We start from the raw sequence: 12807 nt of genomic DNA on the forward strand, positions 1-12807 counted from the left end.
ACAAAAATCAAGGAATTTAGCCAAGACACAACAGCAACTAGCTTCTGAACATTCATGTATAGAGATAATTACTAACATTTCTGTTATGCATGTATAATATATAATTATTTCTATAATTATTAAATATTTTATACTTATTTTCAATGTATATTACAGAGCATTAAAGCACCTAAAGCAGAACTATTTGGTGCCTATTCTTTGGCTTAATGAGGTTAGTATTTTTATCTATTAGTCACTAAAATAGAAAAAACCTTGGATGATTGAAAATTGAGTAAGTGTGCATAGTATTTGAAGTTGTATGAGTTTCCATTACTCGTGTGGGCAAGTTTATACTTTATTAATTATATATATTAATTATATAATTAATTATTGTGAGAGAACCAAGCCATGCAGAAATATCAGGATTATGTTAGATTTCAGTGTTTTTATTTTAGAAAGTACTTCCTATCATTTAAGATTATTTCCGTAATGCCTCTATTAAACACTATCTCTTGTCACAGTGCTTGTCATGGGGAAGGGTCATGCAAAAATGACATTCCAAATAACTCAGTGTGAATATTGTCGTGTTAATAAAAACCAACCAAGTTTATAAGGATGAGATTATAGTAAGTGTAGGCAGCTGATCTCCTGCCAAGATATTTTTAGTGTAAAAATCATGGAATGGATTAGCCACGAAATAGGAAATGCATTTTATAAGCCTTTAGAGAAAGAAAACTGCTGACCCTGATATTTCCCTGTGTCACTAAAAACATTCGTTGGGAAACTGGAAAATATTTCTGTAAGACCAGTATATTGAACAAGAAGTCAGTGTATTGAAGAATGCTATATAACATGTTTAAAGGGAAATGATTGTATTTCTCTAAATATTCCACCTGGGCATTTATTACCTTCTTTGACATGCAAAGAGACTTCCATTAGCTTGTTTTACAGAAAAAAGTAACTAAAATTTATGCAGTGTTTTGAAAAAAAACTGATACATAAATTGAAGGTTTTGAGTATTTTGCTTCACTAAACTACCCCCAAAACACTATTAACTTTATTACAGACTGCCACCATTGCTGATGAGAAGGAAGCAATGTTCATAGATCAAGTAACTCGAAAAATAAACCTCCTTCGCCTGGTACAAATAATCTTTCGGAGTATTGGTACAGTGATGTTTGTTGCTTTTATGATTTCATACTGTGCATGCCGAGTGGGGTGTTAAATAAGTAAGTATATAATAAAAATTATATACAGCTTCTATAACATTAGTTTATATATTACTTGTTTTCATTTTATCAAAAAGAGGTTATAAATTAGGCTACAAATATTCCTGGATCTGTCTAGTCAACAATTGTTTTTAATTTATCTTTGAAGTTTTGAGATGTTTTTCCAGTGGTCATGTATGGATGTGAGAGTTGGACTGTGAAGAAAGCTGAGTGCCAAAGAATTGATGCTTTTGAACTGTGCTGCTGGAGAAGACTCTTGAGAGTCCCTTGGACTGCAAGGAGATCCAACCAGTCCATTCTAAAGGAGATCAGTCCTGGATGTTCTTTGGAAGGACTGATGCTAAAGCTGAAACTCCAGTACTTTGGCCACGTCATGTGAAGATTTGACTCATTGGAAAAGACCCTGATGCTGGGAGGGATTGGGGGCAGGAGGAGAAGGGGACGACAGAGGATGAGATGGCTGGATGGCATCACCGACTCGATGCACATGAGTTTGGGTGAACTCTTGGAGTTGGTGATGGACAGGGAGGCCTGGCGTGCTGGCTGCAATTCATGGGGTCGAAAAGAGTTGGACACAACTGAACTGAACTGAATGCAAACTAAAACATAAATGAAGACTGAATGAATAATAAGCCCTAGTAATACCAACCAGATGGCTACATTACATCTTTCTTCTGAAAGGAATAGGCTAAAGTATGAAATCATCACTTTTGAAAAGTTAAAATGTTGCACAAAAGCTAAATGTGTTCTAACTTTTCATTTCTTGATTATTTCTAGCTAATTACTTTAAAATCATAAATAATTAATACAATCACAGACTAGGAAAGTTTATATATAAATGAAAATGGTAGATATTTGGGGAGACTGAAATTTACAAGGGAAAAGAAAATAGAAAGGTTTATTAAATAAGCTAGGAATTAAGGAGAAATAGAAACTCAATAAATGATAGTAAGAAAACAGGATAAATATGCTCTTTTAAGATGAAGATAACATTAATATAAAGGATTATAGCATAAAACATGCTACAATCACAGTACAAAATCACAGTGTGTACCCTACATGTTTAATGTTGAAGCCTTGATGAATTATTACAATTCATGAACCAAAATTTAATACAATAGTATAAAAAAATAGAAGAAAAACAAGTCAATACAGTAAAGCCAGAGTTTACAGGAAAAATCAGGTACATGTGGACAGTAGGAGTTTAAGCAAAATTGAAGACGTGGCTCAGGTCTCTGTGTTTTAGTTATTAGTGCCGATGCCCCCTTGTAAATAGAGGAACATCTGACTCAGTCTTCCCTAAATGAAGCCTTTAATAATCATATGTGGCATCGGTGTGGCCTGGTAGGGTGCAGGGAGGATTTTCCACTTACATTAGGTTCCATCCACGCTTCTTCCCAGGAAAATCAAAAAATATATACAATCAAAATAAAAGCAATATACTTGCTATGAAAAATTACAACTTCAAAACAAGTCTTCTTACTCTCCTTTCAGATTGTTGACTGTATGCTGTCTTATACAGAAGTTCTGGAGCTGCCACTGATAATGACTGACCTTCTATTATGCACCAAAATTATGATAACCATTTTACATGAATTATCACAACTAATCTCTAAGAAAATTTTATATTTCCAGTAGCCAGGGATTCACCAGCATTCATTCTATCTTTTTGAGACATTATAGAAAATTTTAACAGCGCAAATCTGTTCGTTTTTTAAATGTGACATCAGTCAAACTGAATTATTTAAAAAGTGAAACAGGACATGCAACAGTATTTTCTGTATGTAAGAATGAGAACTTGGGCCTCGGAAGACCACTCAATCTTTTGTTCTGATGCTTTCTGCCTATATTTATTCACTAAAAAGATTGAATGCTTCTGCCTACAATCCATCTGAACAGAATATTCAAAATGCTAAACTAATATATTCACATTGTAATGAAAGAAATATTGTATCACCTTTAAGACCTGTCATTAGTCAAGTAACAAATAAGTTATGATTAAACAAAGTAATACACATGATCATTTATACAATAGACAGAAAAGATTACCCACTTAAAAGCCATATCACAACAAAACTTGTTCTAGTGGGAAAATATGCTTTTAAAAATGAAGTGTAATAGTTGTAAATTCTTCTGTATTCTTCCCTGTAACTGTTACATGATATATTTCATCAATGCTTAATGAACCCTGAATATCCAGTATCTTGGGTCTCTTTGTGGCTAAATTGAGGTGAAAGATGGAGAACTCTCTAATTGTCACTGTCAACAAGCATATTGATTTTTCTTAAACATCTGATTGTTGCAGTGGAAAGCTACTGCTCTTTACACAATGTTTTTTTTTTTTTTTTTTTTCTTTACAAACAGAGAACACTATTCTCTACAGATTACTTGATTTACTAGATTTGGAAGATTCACAGATATAGATTTCCTTAAACAGACTTCATGTTGAATATTTAATAATTATGCCTGTGGGCAGATTTACAAACAATTGAAACATAAGAAGATGGATGTACAGGAGGGAATAGAGCAAAGATGGTAGACCTAAGGTATGGTTTTATTCACAGAGAGAGTAAACCAATAGTCTTTTTGAAAGTAACAGTACATATACCACTAAATGGAGGATGGTCTGAAGGGACAGCAAGGAGTGGAAATGCTCATGCAGAGGAGATTTAATGAGTGACCCTCCTCATCTGACTGCATGCAGCTCTTGAGATCTGGAAAGGAGGCCCTGGAATGGGAAAATAACTGCCTTATCCATGAAGTGCATCAGAGAATTTTTCTTTCCAGCTTGAGAAGCTGGGCTAATTACTAGAAAATATGACATCTTCAGTATAAAGACGGTCAGAATTACCTATTTTTTCCACAACTTTCTGATAAGTACTAAGTACTTACCTTTCTTCTTTCCAGGGAGCAAATGAGTCTTCACATTCATGCATCAGCTACGTTAGGACCATTCTTAATATGGACCAACAAAATGAAGATTTGATATGCTTTATCTTTGCAAGCACACCTTATCTTATAGTTGAAGAACTCGTGGCATTTTTTGTTTTGCACTGAGCATAAGCACACTGCTAAAGGATCACTAAGATGCCATCCACACTTTGAACAAAAATAGGTTTTAAAATTCAACATACACACACAATTGAATTAAATTTCTACAGACCTCACTTATTCATGATACACTTATTTTTATTGGGTATTGATTTACTAATTGGTTCCCTGGTGGTAAATATGGAAGAGGACTGGACAACCTAAACAAATCCTGGATCTTGAACACTTGTCTTCCTCAAAGGGGAAATGTCATTACCCTTATCGGTGTCCCTGCAACAACACAGACCCCAAGACTGTTGGTACATTGCATTTCATGAGGATCAACTATTTTGAAAAGCATTTAAGAACGGTAACCAAATGCTTGGCCTCTGAACCATTTATTATACATTACTTCAGTTTCTTTCTTTATGGAATTGTTCATAATCATGCTCTCCTTAACAATATATGCTTATATTTTTGTCAATAGTTATGTAAATGGGTATGTAAAAGAATTTTGTCATCTTCCATGTTCATCAGCACTTCTGGAAAACTGAGTACATTTTGATCTTTTCACTCAGCTGCATAAACTTATGCTTGGCAATTTCAGAATGCTGTGCTAGAATTCCCTGGTGGTCCAGTGCAGGGGACCCAGGTTTGAACTCTGGTCCAGGAAGATTCCACATACAGCAAGACAGCTAAGCCCAAGTGCTACAATTACTGATGCCCATGCACCTAAAGACCATGCTCTGCAACGAGAGAAGCCACAAGGAGAAGCCCATGCGTCACAAGTAGCCCCTGCTGACCACTGCTAGAGAAAGCCTGCGCACAGCAATGAAGACCCAGCACAGCCGCAAAGTACATGAATAAAACTGAAAAGAATTCTCTGCTAGTGTTAAGAGATGTAAATGAAAATAAAAAGTATTGCATGAAAGGGAACGATGAGTAGAATGTGCATTAATGGTTACTTATTGTAATATTTCTTGCTTTCACAGTCACTGCAGAGAGACTGGTTTCATTCATTAAAAGATGCCCTTTCTTATTCCTGTGCTTTGCCTCGTTCCTGTTGTATCACAAAACATTTAGTCTAGTATTCTGTCTGAAGTAGTCTATTTGAATTTTTATTTCTTTACGCATTTGTATTTCTTTCTGAAACATTCTTTCTAAATTCAGTCTTGACCACATTTTCCTAAATTAATTTTTAAAAGGTTTTTCATATTCTTTTCCTTTTGAAAATGCATTTCTTGAACTTTTAAAAAAATGTATTCATTGATTTATTTTTGGCTGCACTGGGTCTTCACTGCTGCCCACAGGCTTTCTCTAGTTGTAGTGAGCAGGGGCTAAAGTTGTTGTGTGTGAGCTTCTCCTTGTGGTGGCATCTCTTGTTGTGGAGCTTGTCTGCAGCAAGAGAAGCCACAAGAAGCAGCCCACATATCACAACTGGCAGCCCCTGCTCACCACTAGCTTGGGCTCTAGGGCATGTCTCAACAGCTGCTGTTTGTGGGCTCAGTAGCTGCAGCACATGGGGTTGGTTGCCCTGCGGCATGTATAATCTTCCCAGACCAGGGATCGAACTCATGTCCCCTGCAGTGGCAGGTGGACTCTTATACACCAGGGAACTCCCATTCTAAGTTAATTTTTAAAGCAAGTTGGAAGAAAAGGAAAGGATACTTGGTTTCATCTTTTTCAGCAACAGGACTTCTAGACTGTGAAGGATCTTTTCTTTTTATTAGAATACATATTGTTAGGTAATCCTGCTTTCTTTAGCAGGGGTTCATTTATGGCAGAGAGCACGAGTTCCCCCTAAAACAGCTTTCCACAGAAGACAGACCACACTCTGTCTGTGCTTTACCCAAAGAAGTTTATAGGACAAAGTATTAGTAACTGCAGTGTTCACTTAGGAAGGCTCTCTTATCTCTCCTTGCTATTTTTTGGAACTCTGCATTCAGATAGGTATATCTTTCCTTTTCTCCTTTGCCTTTCACTTCTCTTCTTTTCTCAGCTATTTGTAAGGCTTTCTCAGACAGCCATTTTACCTTTTTGCACTTCTTTTTCATGGGGATGGTTTTGATCACTATCTCTTGTACAGTGTTATGAACCTTCATCTATAGTTCTTCAGGCACTCCATCTAAAGGATCTAATTCCTTGAATCTGTCACTTTCACTGCATAATCATAAGGTACTAGAGATCTCTTTGAGAAAATCAGAGATATCAAGGGATCATTTCATGCAAACATGGGCACAATAAAGGATAGAAATAGTATGGACCTAACAGAAGCAGAACAGAGTTGGAAATAATACACAGAAGAACTACTCAGGAAAGATCTTAATGACCCAGATACCCATGATGCTATGATCACACACCTAGAGCCAGACATACTGGAATGTGAAGTCAAGTGGGCCTTAGGAAGCATCACCACAAACAAATCTAGTGGAGGTGATGGAATTCCAGCTGAACTATTTCAAATCCTGAAAGATGATGCTGTGAAACTGCTGCATTCAATATGCCAGCACATTTGGAAAACTCAGCAGTGGCCACAGGACTGGAAAAGGTCAGTTTTCATCCCCATCCCAAAGATGGGCAACGCCAAAGAATGCTCAAACTACCGCACAGTTGCATTCATTTCACACGCTAGCAAGGTAATGTTCAAAATACTACAAGCTAGGCTTCAACAGCATGTGAACTGAGAACTTCCAGATGTACAAGCTAGATTTAGAAAAGGCAGAGGAGCCAGAGATCAAATTGCCAATATCCATTGGATCAGAGAAAGAGAGAATTCCAGAAAAACATCTACCTCTGTTTCACTGACTATGCTAAAGCCTTAGAACCACACAAATTGTGGAAAATTCATCAAGAGATAGGGATACCAGAGCACCTTACCTGCCTCCTGAGAAACCTGTATGCAGGTCAAGAAGCAACAGTTAGAACCAGACATGAGTAATGGACTGGTTCCAAATTGGGAAAGGAGTATGTCAAGGCTGTATATTGCCACCCACTTATTTAACTAATATGCAGAGTACATCATGCAAAATGCTGGGATGGATGAAGCACAAGCTGGAATCAACACTACTTGGAGAAATGTCAGTAACCTCAGATATGCAGATGACACCACCTTGTTGGCAGAAAGAGAAGAGGAACTAAAGAGCCTCTTGGTGAAGGTGAAGCAGAAAGGGAAAAAGCTGGTTTAAAACTCTACATTCAAAAAATGAAGATCATGACAGTGGGTCCCATCACTCAATAGCAAATACATTGGGAAACAATGGAAACAGTGACAGACTTTATTTTCTTGGACCCCAAAATCACTGCAGATGGTGACTGCAGCCATGAAATGAGAAGATGCTTGATCCTTTGCAGAAAAGCTATGACAAAGCTGGACAGTGTATTAAAAAGCAGAGACATCACTTTGCCAACAAAGGTCTGTACAGTCAAAGCTACGTTTTGTTTTCAGTAGTCTTGTATAGATAAGAGTTGGACCATAAAGAAGGTTGAGCATCAAAGAATTGATGCTTTCAAATTATGGTGTTGGAGAAGACTCTTGATGGTCCCTTGGACTGCCAGGAGATCAAACCAGTCAATCCTAAAGGAAATCAACCCTGAATGATCATTGGAGGGACTGATGCTGAAGCTCCCATATTTGGCCACCTGATGTGAAGAGCTGACCCATTGGAAAAGCCTCTGAGCTGAGAAAGATTGAGGGCAGGAGGAGAAGGGGACAACAAAGGATGAGATGGTTGGATGGCATCAAGTCCACCGAATTGATGGACATGAGTTTGAGCAAACTCCAGGAGATGGTGGAGGATGGGGAAGCCTTGGGACTCACAAAGAATCCGACACAACTGACTGACTAACAATTTTTAGTTGCTTTGTTTGCCTACTAAAATCCAAGAGTAATTCAGTGTCCTCACATGAGGTGCCACAGTAAACACTGAAAACCTCAAACTGAGATATCACCGTTTCTGAAGGATTTTTGAAAAATCCAAAGATACTCAAAACATACTGACAAAATGTCTTTTAACTGGGAGGGTTTAAAACATATTTCCCTAAGCTACAGTAACACATCAGTGTGGCACTAGCACAAAACCAGAGATATCGACCAATGGAAGAGGACAGAATGCCCAGAAATAAACCCATGAACCTATGGTCAATTAATCTATGACAAAGGAAGGAAGAATATGCAATGGAGAAAAGACAGTCTCTTCAATAAGTGGTGCTGGGAAAACTGGACAGCTACATGTAAAAGAATGAGATTAGATCATTCTCTAACACTACACACAAAAAGATATTCAAAATGGCTAAAAGACCTAAATGTAAGACCAATACTATAAAACTCTTAGAGGAAAACATAGGCAGAACACTCTGACATAAATCACAGCATTATCTTCTTGGATTCACCTCCTAGAGTAATGAGAACAAAAGGGGGACCTAATTAAACTTGAAGACTTTTCACAGCAAAGAAAACCATAAATAAAAAGACAACTCACAAAATGAGAGAACATACTTGCAAATGAAGCAATTATCAAGGTATTAATATCCAAAATGTATGCACAGCATACGTAGCTCAACATCAGAAAATGAACAATCAACTATGGGCAGAAGATCTAAACAGACACCTCTTTAAAGAAGACATACAGATGGCCAAAAAGCACACGATATGATGCTCAACATCTCTGATTACTGGATAAATGCAAATCAAAACTACAATGAGGTAGCACCTCACATTGTCAAAATGGCCATCATCAAAAAATCTATAAACAGTAAATGCTGGAGTTAGTGCTGAGAAAAGGGAACACTCCCACACTGTTGATGAGGATGTATTGATACAGCCATTCTGGACAACAGTATGAAGATTCACTAAACACTAAAAATAGAGCTACTGTATGATCCCATTCAATGACAACAGCATGAAGGCTCTTTAAACACTAAAAATAGAGCTACCATATGATCCCAGCAATCCCATTCCTGGGCATATACCCGGAGAAAACCACTATCTGAAAAGATACACACACCGCACTGTTCATTGCAGCTCTATCTAGCTAAGACATGGAGTCAAACTAAACAGTCCAGTGATCGAGGACTGCGTAAACAAGATGCGGTGCACATACACAAAGCAACATAACAAAGCATGAAATAACGGCATTTGCAGCAACACGGATGGCCCTAGAGATTCTTATACTAGTGAAGTCACAGAAAGACAGATATCGTATGGTATCACATATATGGAATCTTAAAAAAAAATGATACAAATGAACTTTACAAAATAGACTCACGGATTTCAAAAACACATTTACGGTTACCAAAGGGGAAGGTGAGGGGAAGGATAAACTGGGAGTTTGGGATTAACATATACATACTTCTGTATATAAACAACTAACAGAGACTTACAGTACAGTATAAGGAACTCTACTCATTCTGTAACCATTCATTTAGGAAAAGAATCTTTTTTTTTATTAATATAAATTTATTTATTTTAATTGGAGGCTAATTACAATATTGTATTGGTTTTGCCATAAGATAAACTAGACACACTCAGTCGTGTCCAACTCTTTGCAACCCCATGGACTGTAGCCTACCAGGCTTCTCCATCCATGGGATTTTCCAGGCAAGGATACTGGAGTGGGTTGCCATTTCCTTCTCCAGGGGATCTTCCTGACCCAGGAGTCGAACCCAGGCCTCCTGCATTGCAGGCAGACGCTTTACCCTCTGAGCCACCAGGGAAGCCCATACATCAACATGAATCTGCCACAGGTGTACATGTGTTCCCCATCCTGAACCCTCCTCCCTCCCTATACCATCCCTCTGGGTCGTCCCAGTGCACCACACCCAAGCATCCACTATCATGCATCGAACCTGGACTGGCAATTTGTTTCACATATGATATTATACATGTTTCAGTGCCATTCTCCCAAATCATCCCACCCTCACCTTCTCCCACAGAGTCCAAAAGACTGTTCTATATATCCATTTCTCTTTTGCTGTCTCACATACAGGGTTATCGTTACCAGCTTTCTAAATTCCACATATATGTGTTGCTGCTGCTGCTAAGTCTCTTCAGTCATGTCTGACTCTGTGACACCCCCATAAACAACAGCCCACCAGGCTCCCCTGTCCCTGGGATTCTCCAGGCAAGAACACTGGAGTGGGTTGCCATTTCCTTCCCCAATCCATGAAAGTGAAAGGGGAAAGTGAAGTCACTCAGTCGTGTCCAACTCTTTGCGACCCCATGGACTGCAGCCTACCAGGCTCCTCTGCCCATGGGATTTTCCAGGCAAGAGTACTGGAGTGGGGTGCCATCGCTTTCTCCATATATGTGTTAGTATACTGTATTGGTGTTTTTCTTTCTGGCTTACTTCACTCTGTATAATAGGCTCCAGTTTCATACACCTCATTAGAGCTGATTCAAATATATTCTTTTTAATGGCAGAGTAATAAATGTATCTCTATTTATAACTGAATCACTATTTGGTACACTTGAAACTAACATGTTGCTAATCACCAACACTCCAATTAAAAATAAAAAGCTAAAAATAAATTGTGATACTGACACACACACACACACACAAAGACCTTGCAACTTTGGAAGATCATGGCATCTGTGAATTGACTGCCCAGTAACTCTTATTTCTCCTCTGTCAAAACTAGTAGCCCAGAGGGGGCGGTCCTAAGATGGCGGAGGAATAGGACGGGAAGACCACTTTCTCCCTCACAAATTCCTCAAAAGAACATTTCAACACTGAGCAAACTCCACAAAACAACTTCTGTAGGCTGGCAGAGGACATCAGGCAACCAGAAAAGCAGACCATTGTCTTCAAAAACAGGTAGGAAAAATATAAAAGATGAAAGAGGAGACAAAGGAGGTGGGGAGGGAGCTCGTCCCGGGAAGGGAATTTGAAGAAGAGAGGTTTCCAAACACCAGGAAACACTCTCCCTGCCGAGTCTGTGGTGAGCCTTGGAAATGCAGAGGGCAACATAACAGGAAGGAAAAATAGATAAATAATTAAAACCAAGAGATTACAAGCCCAACAGTAACTCCCCCAGCGGAAAAGCAGCACAGACGCCTGCATCCGCCATTGGGAAGTGGGGGCAGGGCAGGGACGCGCGGGAGGCGCGGGCTGCAGAGCTTTGTAAGAATCGGGCAGGAACGCCCCACGCGCAACCAGAACGATCTAACTTGGGCTAGCAAACCAGACTGTGGGATAGCTACCACGCGAAAAGCTCGAACATAAGACACCGCCAGGACCGAGCACAGAACAAAGGACGGAACGGGAAAAGCCGGTTGCAGACCATCCCCCGCCGGGGACAGGCAGCCAGAGCCGTAAAGACTGGAAAGGGGCAATTGCAGACCCGGAGAGACTTTACTTACCTAACTGCAAGCAGGCTCCTTTGCTAAGACTTCTGGGGGTGCTGGACAGTCACAATCTGCCTCACGGGGGGCGCCAGCGGTCCACCCAGAAAGCTGAGCAGCAGTGGCAGAAAAGGTGACAAGCCGCGGCGATCGAGCTCGCCAAACCCCTGAGTTACTCGGACCTGGGAAGGGCACAAAGCGCAGTCCCAGCCGAATCTGTGCCTCTGAGGGCTGCCTGAGCGCCAAACCTGAGCGGCTTAGACCGGGGAAGTGCACGCAGCCTAGGGCGGGCCTCAGACGGTTCCCGGCTGAGCATCGTAGAGCCGGAGCAGTTTGTGTGCCGCAAGAAGGGACAGGTCCAGCGGGCTGAGACACTGTGTGCACATGACAGTGCTATTTGTTTGCAGGATGCCTCCTCCCCACAGCGCGACTGAACTAGTGAGCCTAAAAAGCCAGCATAAAGAAGAAGTTAAACAGAGGGAACCGCCTTGGAAGTGACCCCACAATGCCCACATCAGAGAAGGGCCAGATATATTTTTAGTATTTTAAAAATCATTCCTTTTTTTTCTTTTTTTTTCTTTTTTCTGACTTTTTTTTTAAATAGTTAAGTCTTCTATTTCTCTAATGTGTATTTCTATAACCTATTATTAATATTCAAAAAAAAAGACTTTTTTTTTAAGGCAAACACCATATATAGTCTCTGGGTGGTTATTGGTGTTTGTTTGTTTGTTTGTTTTTTTAATAATTCTTGTGGCTTTTTTTCTTTTTTCCTTTTTCCTTCTGCTTCTTTTCTTTAATATTGTATTTCTGAAAATCCAACCTCTTCTCTAGATTTTTAATCTTTGCTCTTCGGTTTTTGTTGTCAATTTTGTACATTTAAAAACCCAAACTTCACTACCCAATTTTACCTGAGAGCGAGATTACAGACTTGACCACTCTCTCCTCCTTTGGACTCTCCTTTTTCTCCACCAGGTGGCCTCTGTCTCTTTTCTCCCCCATCTCTTTATCCAACTCTGTGAACCTCTGTGTGTTCCAGACGGTGGAGAACACCTAAGGAACTGGTTACTGGCAGGATTTCTCTCTCTCCTTCTCATTCCTCTTTCTTATCCTCCTGGCCACCTCTGTCTACTTCCTCCCTCTCCTCTTCCCCATATAACTCCATAAACTCTGAGCAGTCCAGACTATGGAACGCACATAAGGAAGTGACTACTGGCTAGCTTGCTCTCTCCT

General features: G+C 39.5%; 1 protein-coding gene across 1 annotated transcript in view; it reads left to right on the forward strand.

Annotated features, from left to right (window-relative positions):
* Positions 1–5263, forward strand: part of LOC108633303 (platelet glycoprotein 4-like) — a 75586-nt gene extending 70323 nt beyond the window's left edge. Inside the window, exons 12-14 of the mRNA XM_018047277.1 lie at positions 157–211; positions 1046–1208; positions 4116–5263. Coding sequence (XP_017902766.1) covers positions 157–211; positions 1046–1204 — 214 coding nt within the window. The 3' untranslated portion in view covers positions 1205–1208; positions 4116–5263. The remainder of the gene's footprint in view (positions 1–156; positions 212–1045; positions 1209–4115) is intronic.

The sequence above is a fragment of the Capra hircus genome, chromosome 4 (assembly GCF_001704415.2).
Source record: "Capra hircus breed San Clemente chromosome 4, ASM170441v1, whole genome shotgun sequence".
NCBI lineage: Eukaryota > Metazoa > Chordata > Mammalia > Artiodactyla > Bovidae > Capra > Capra hircus.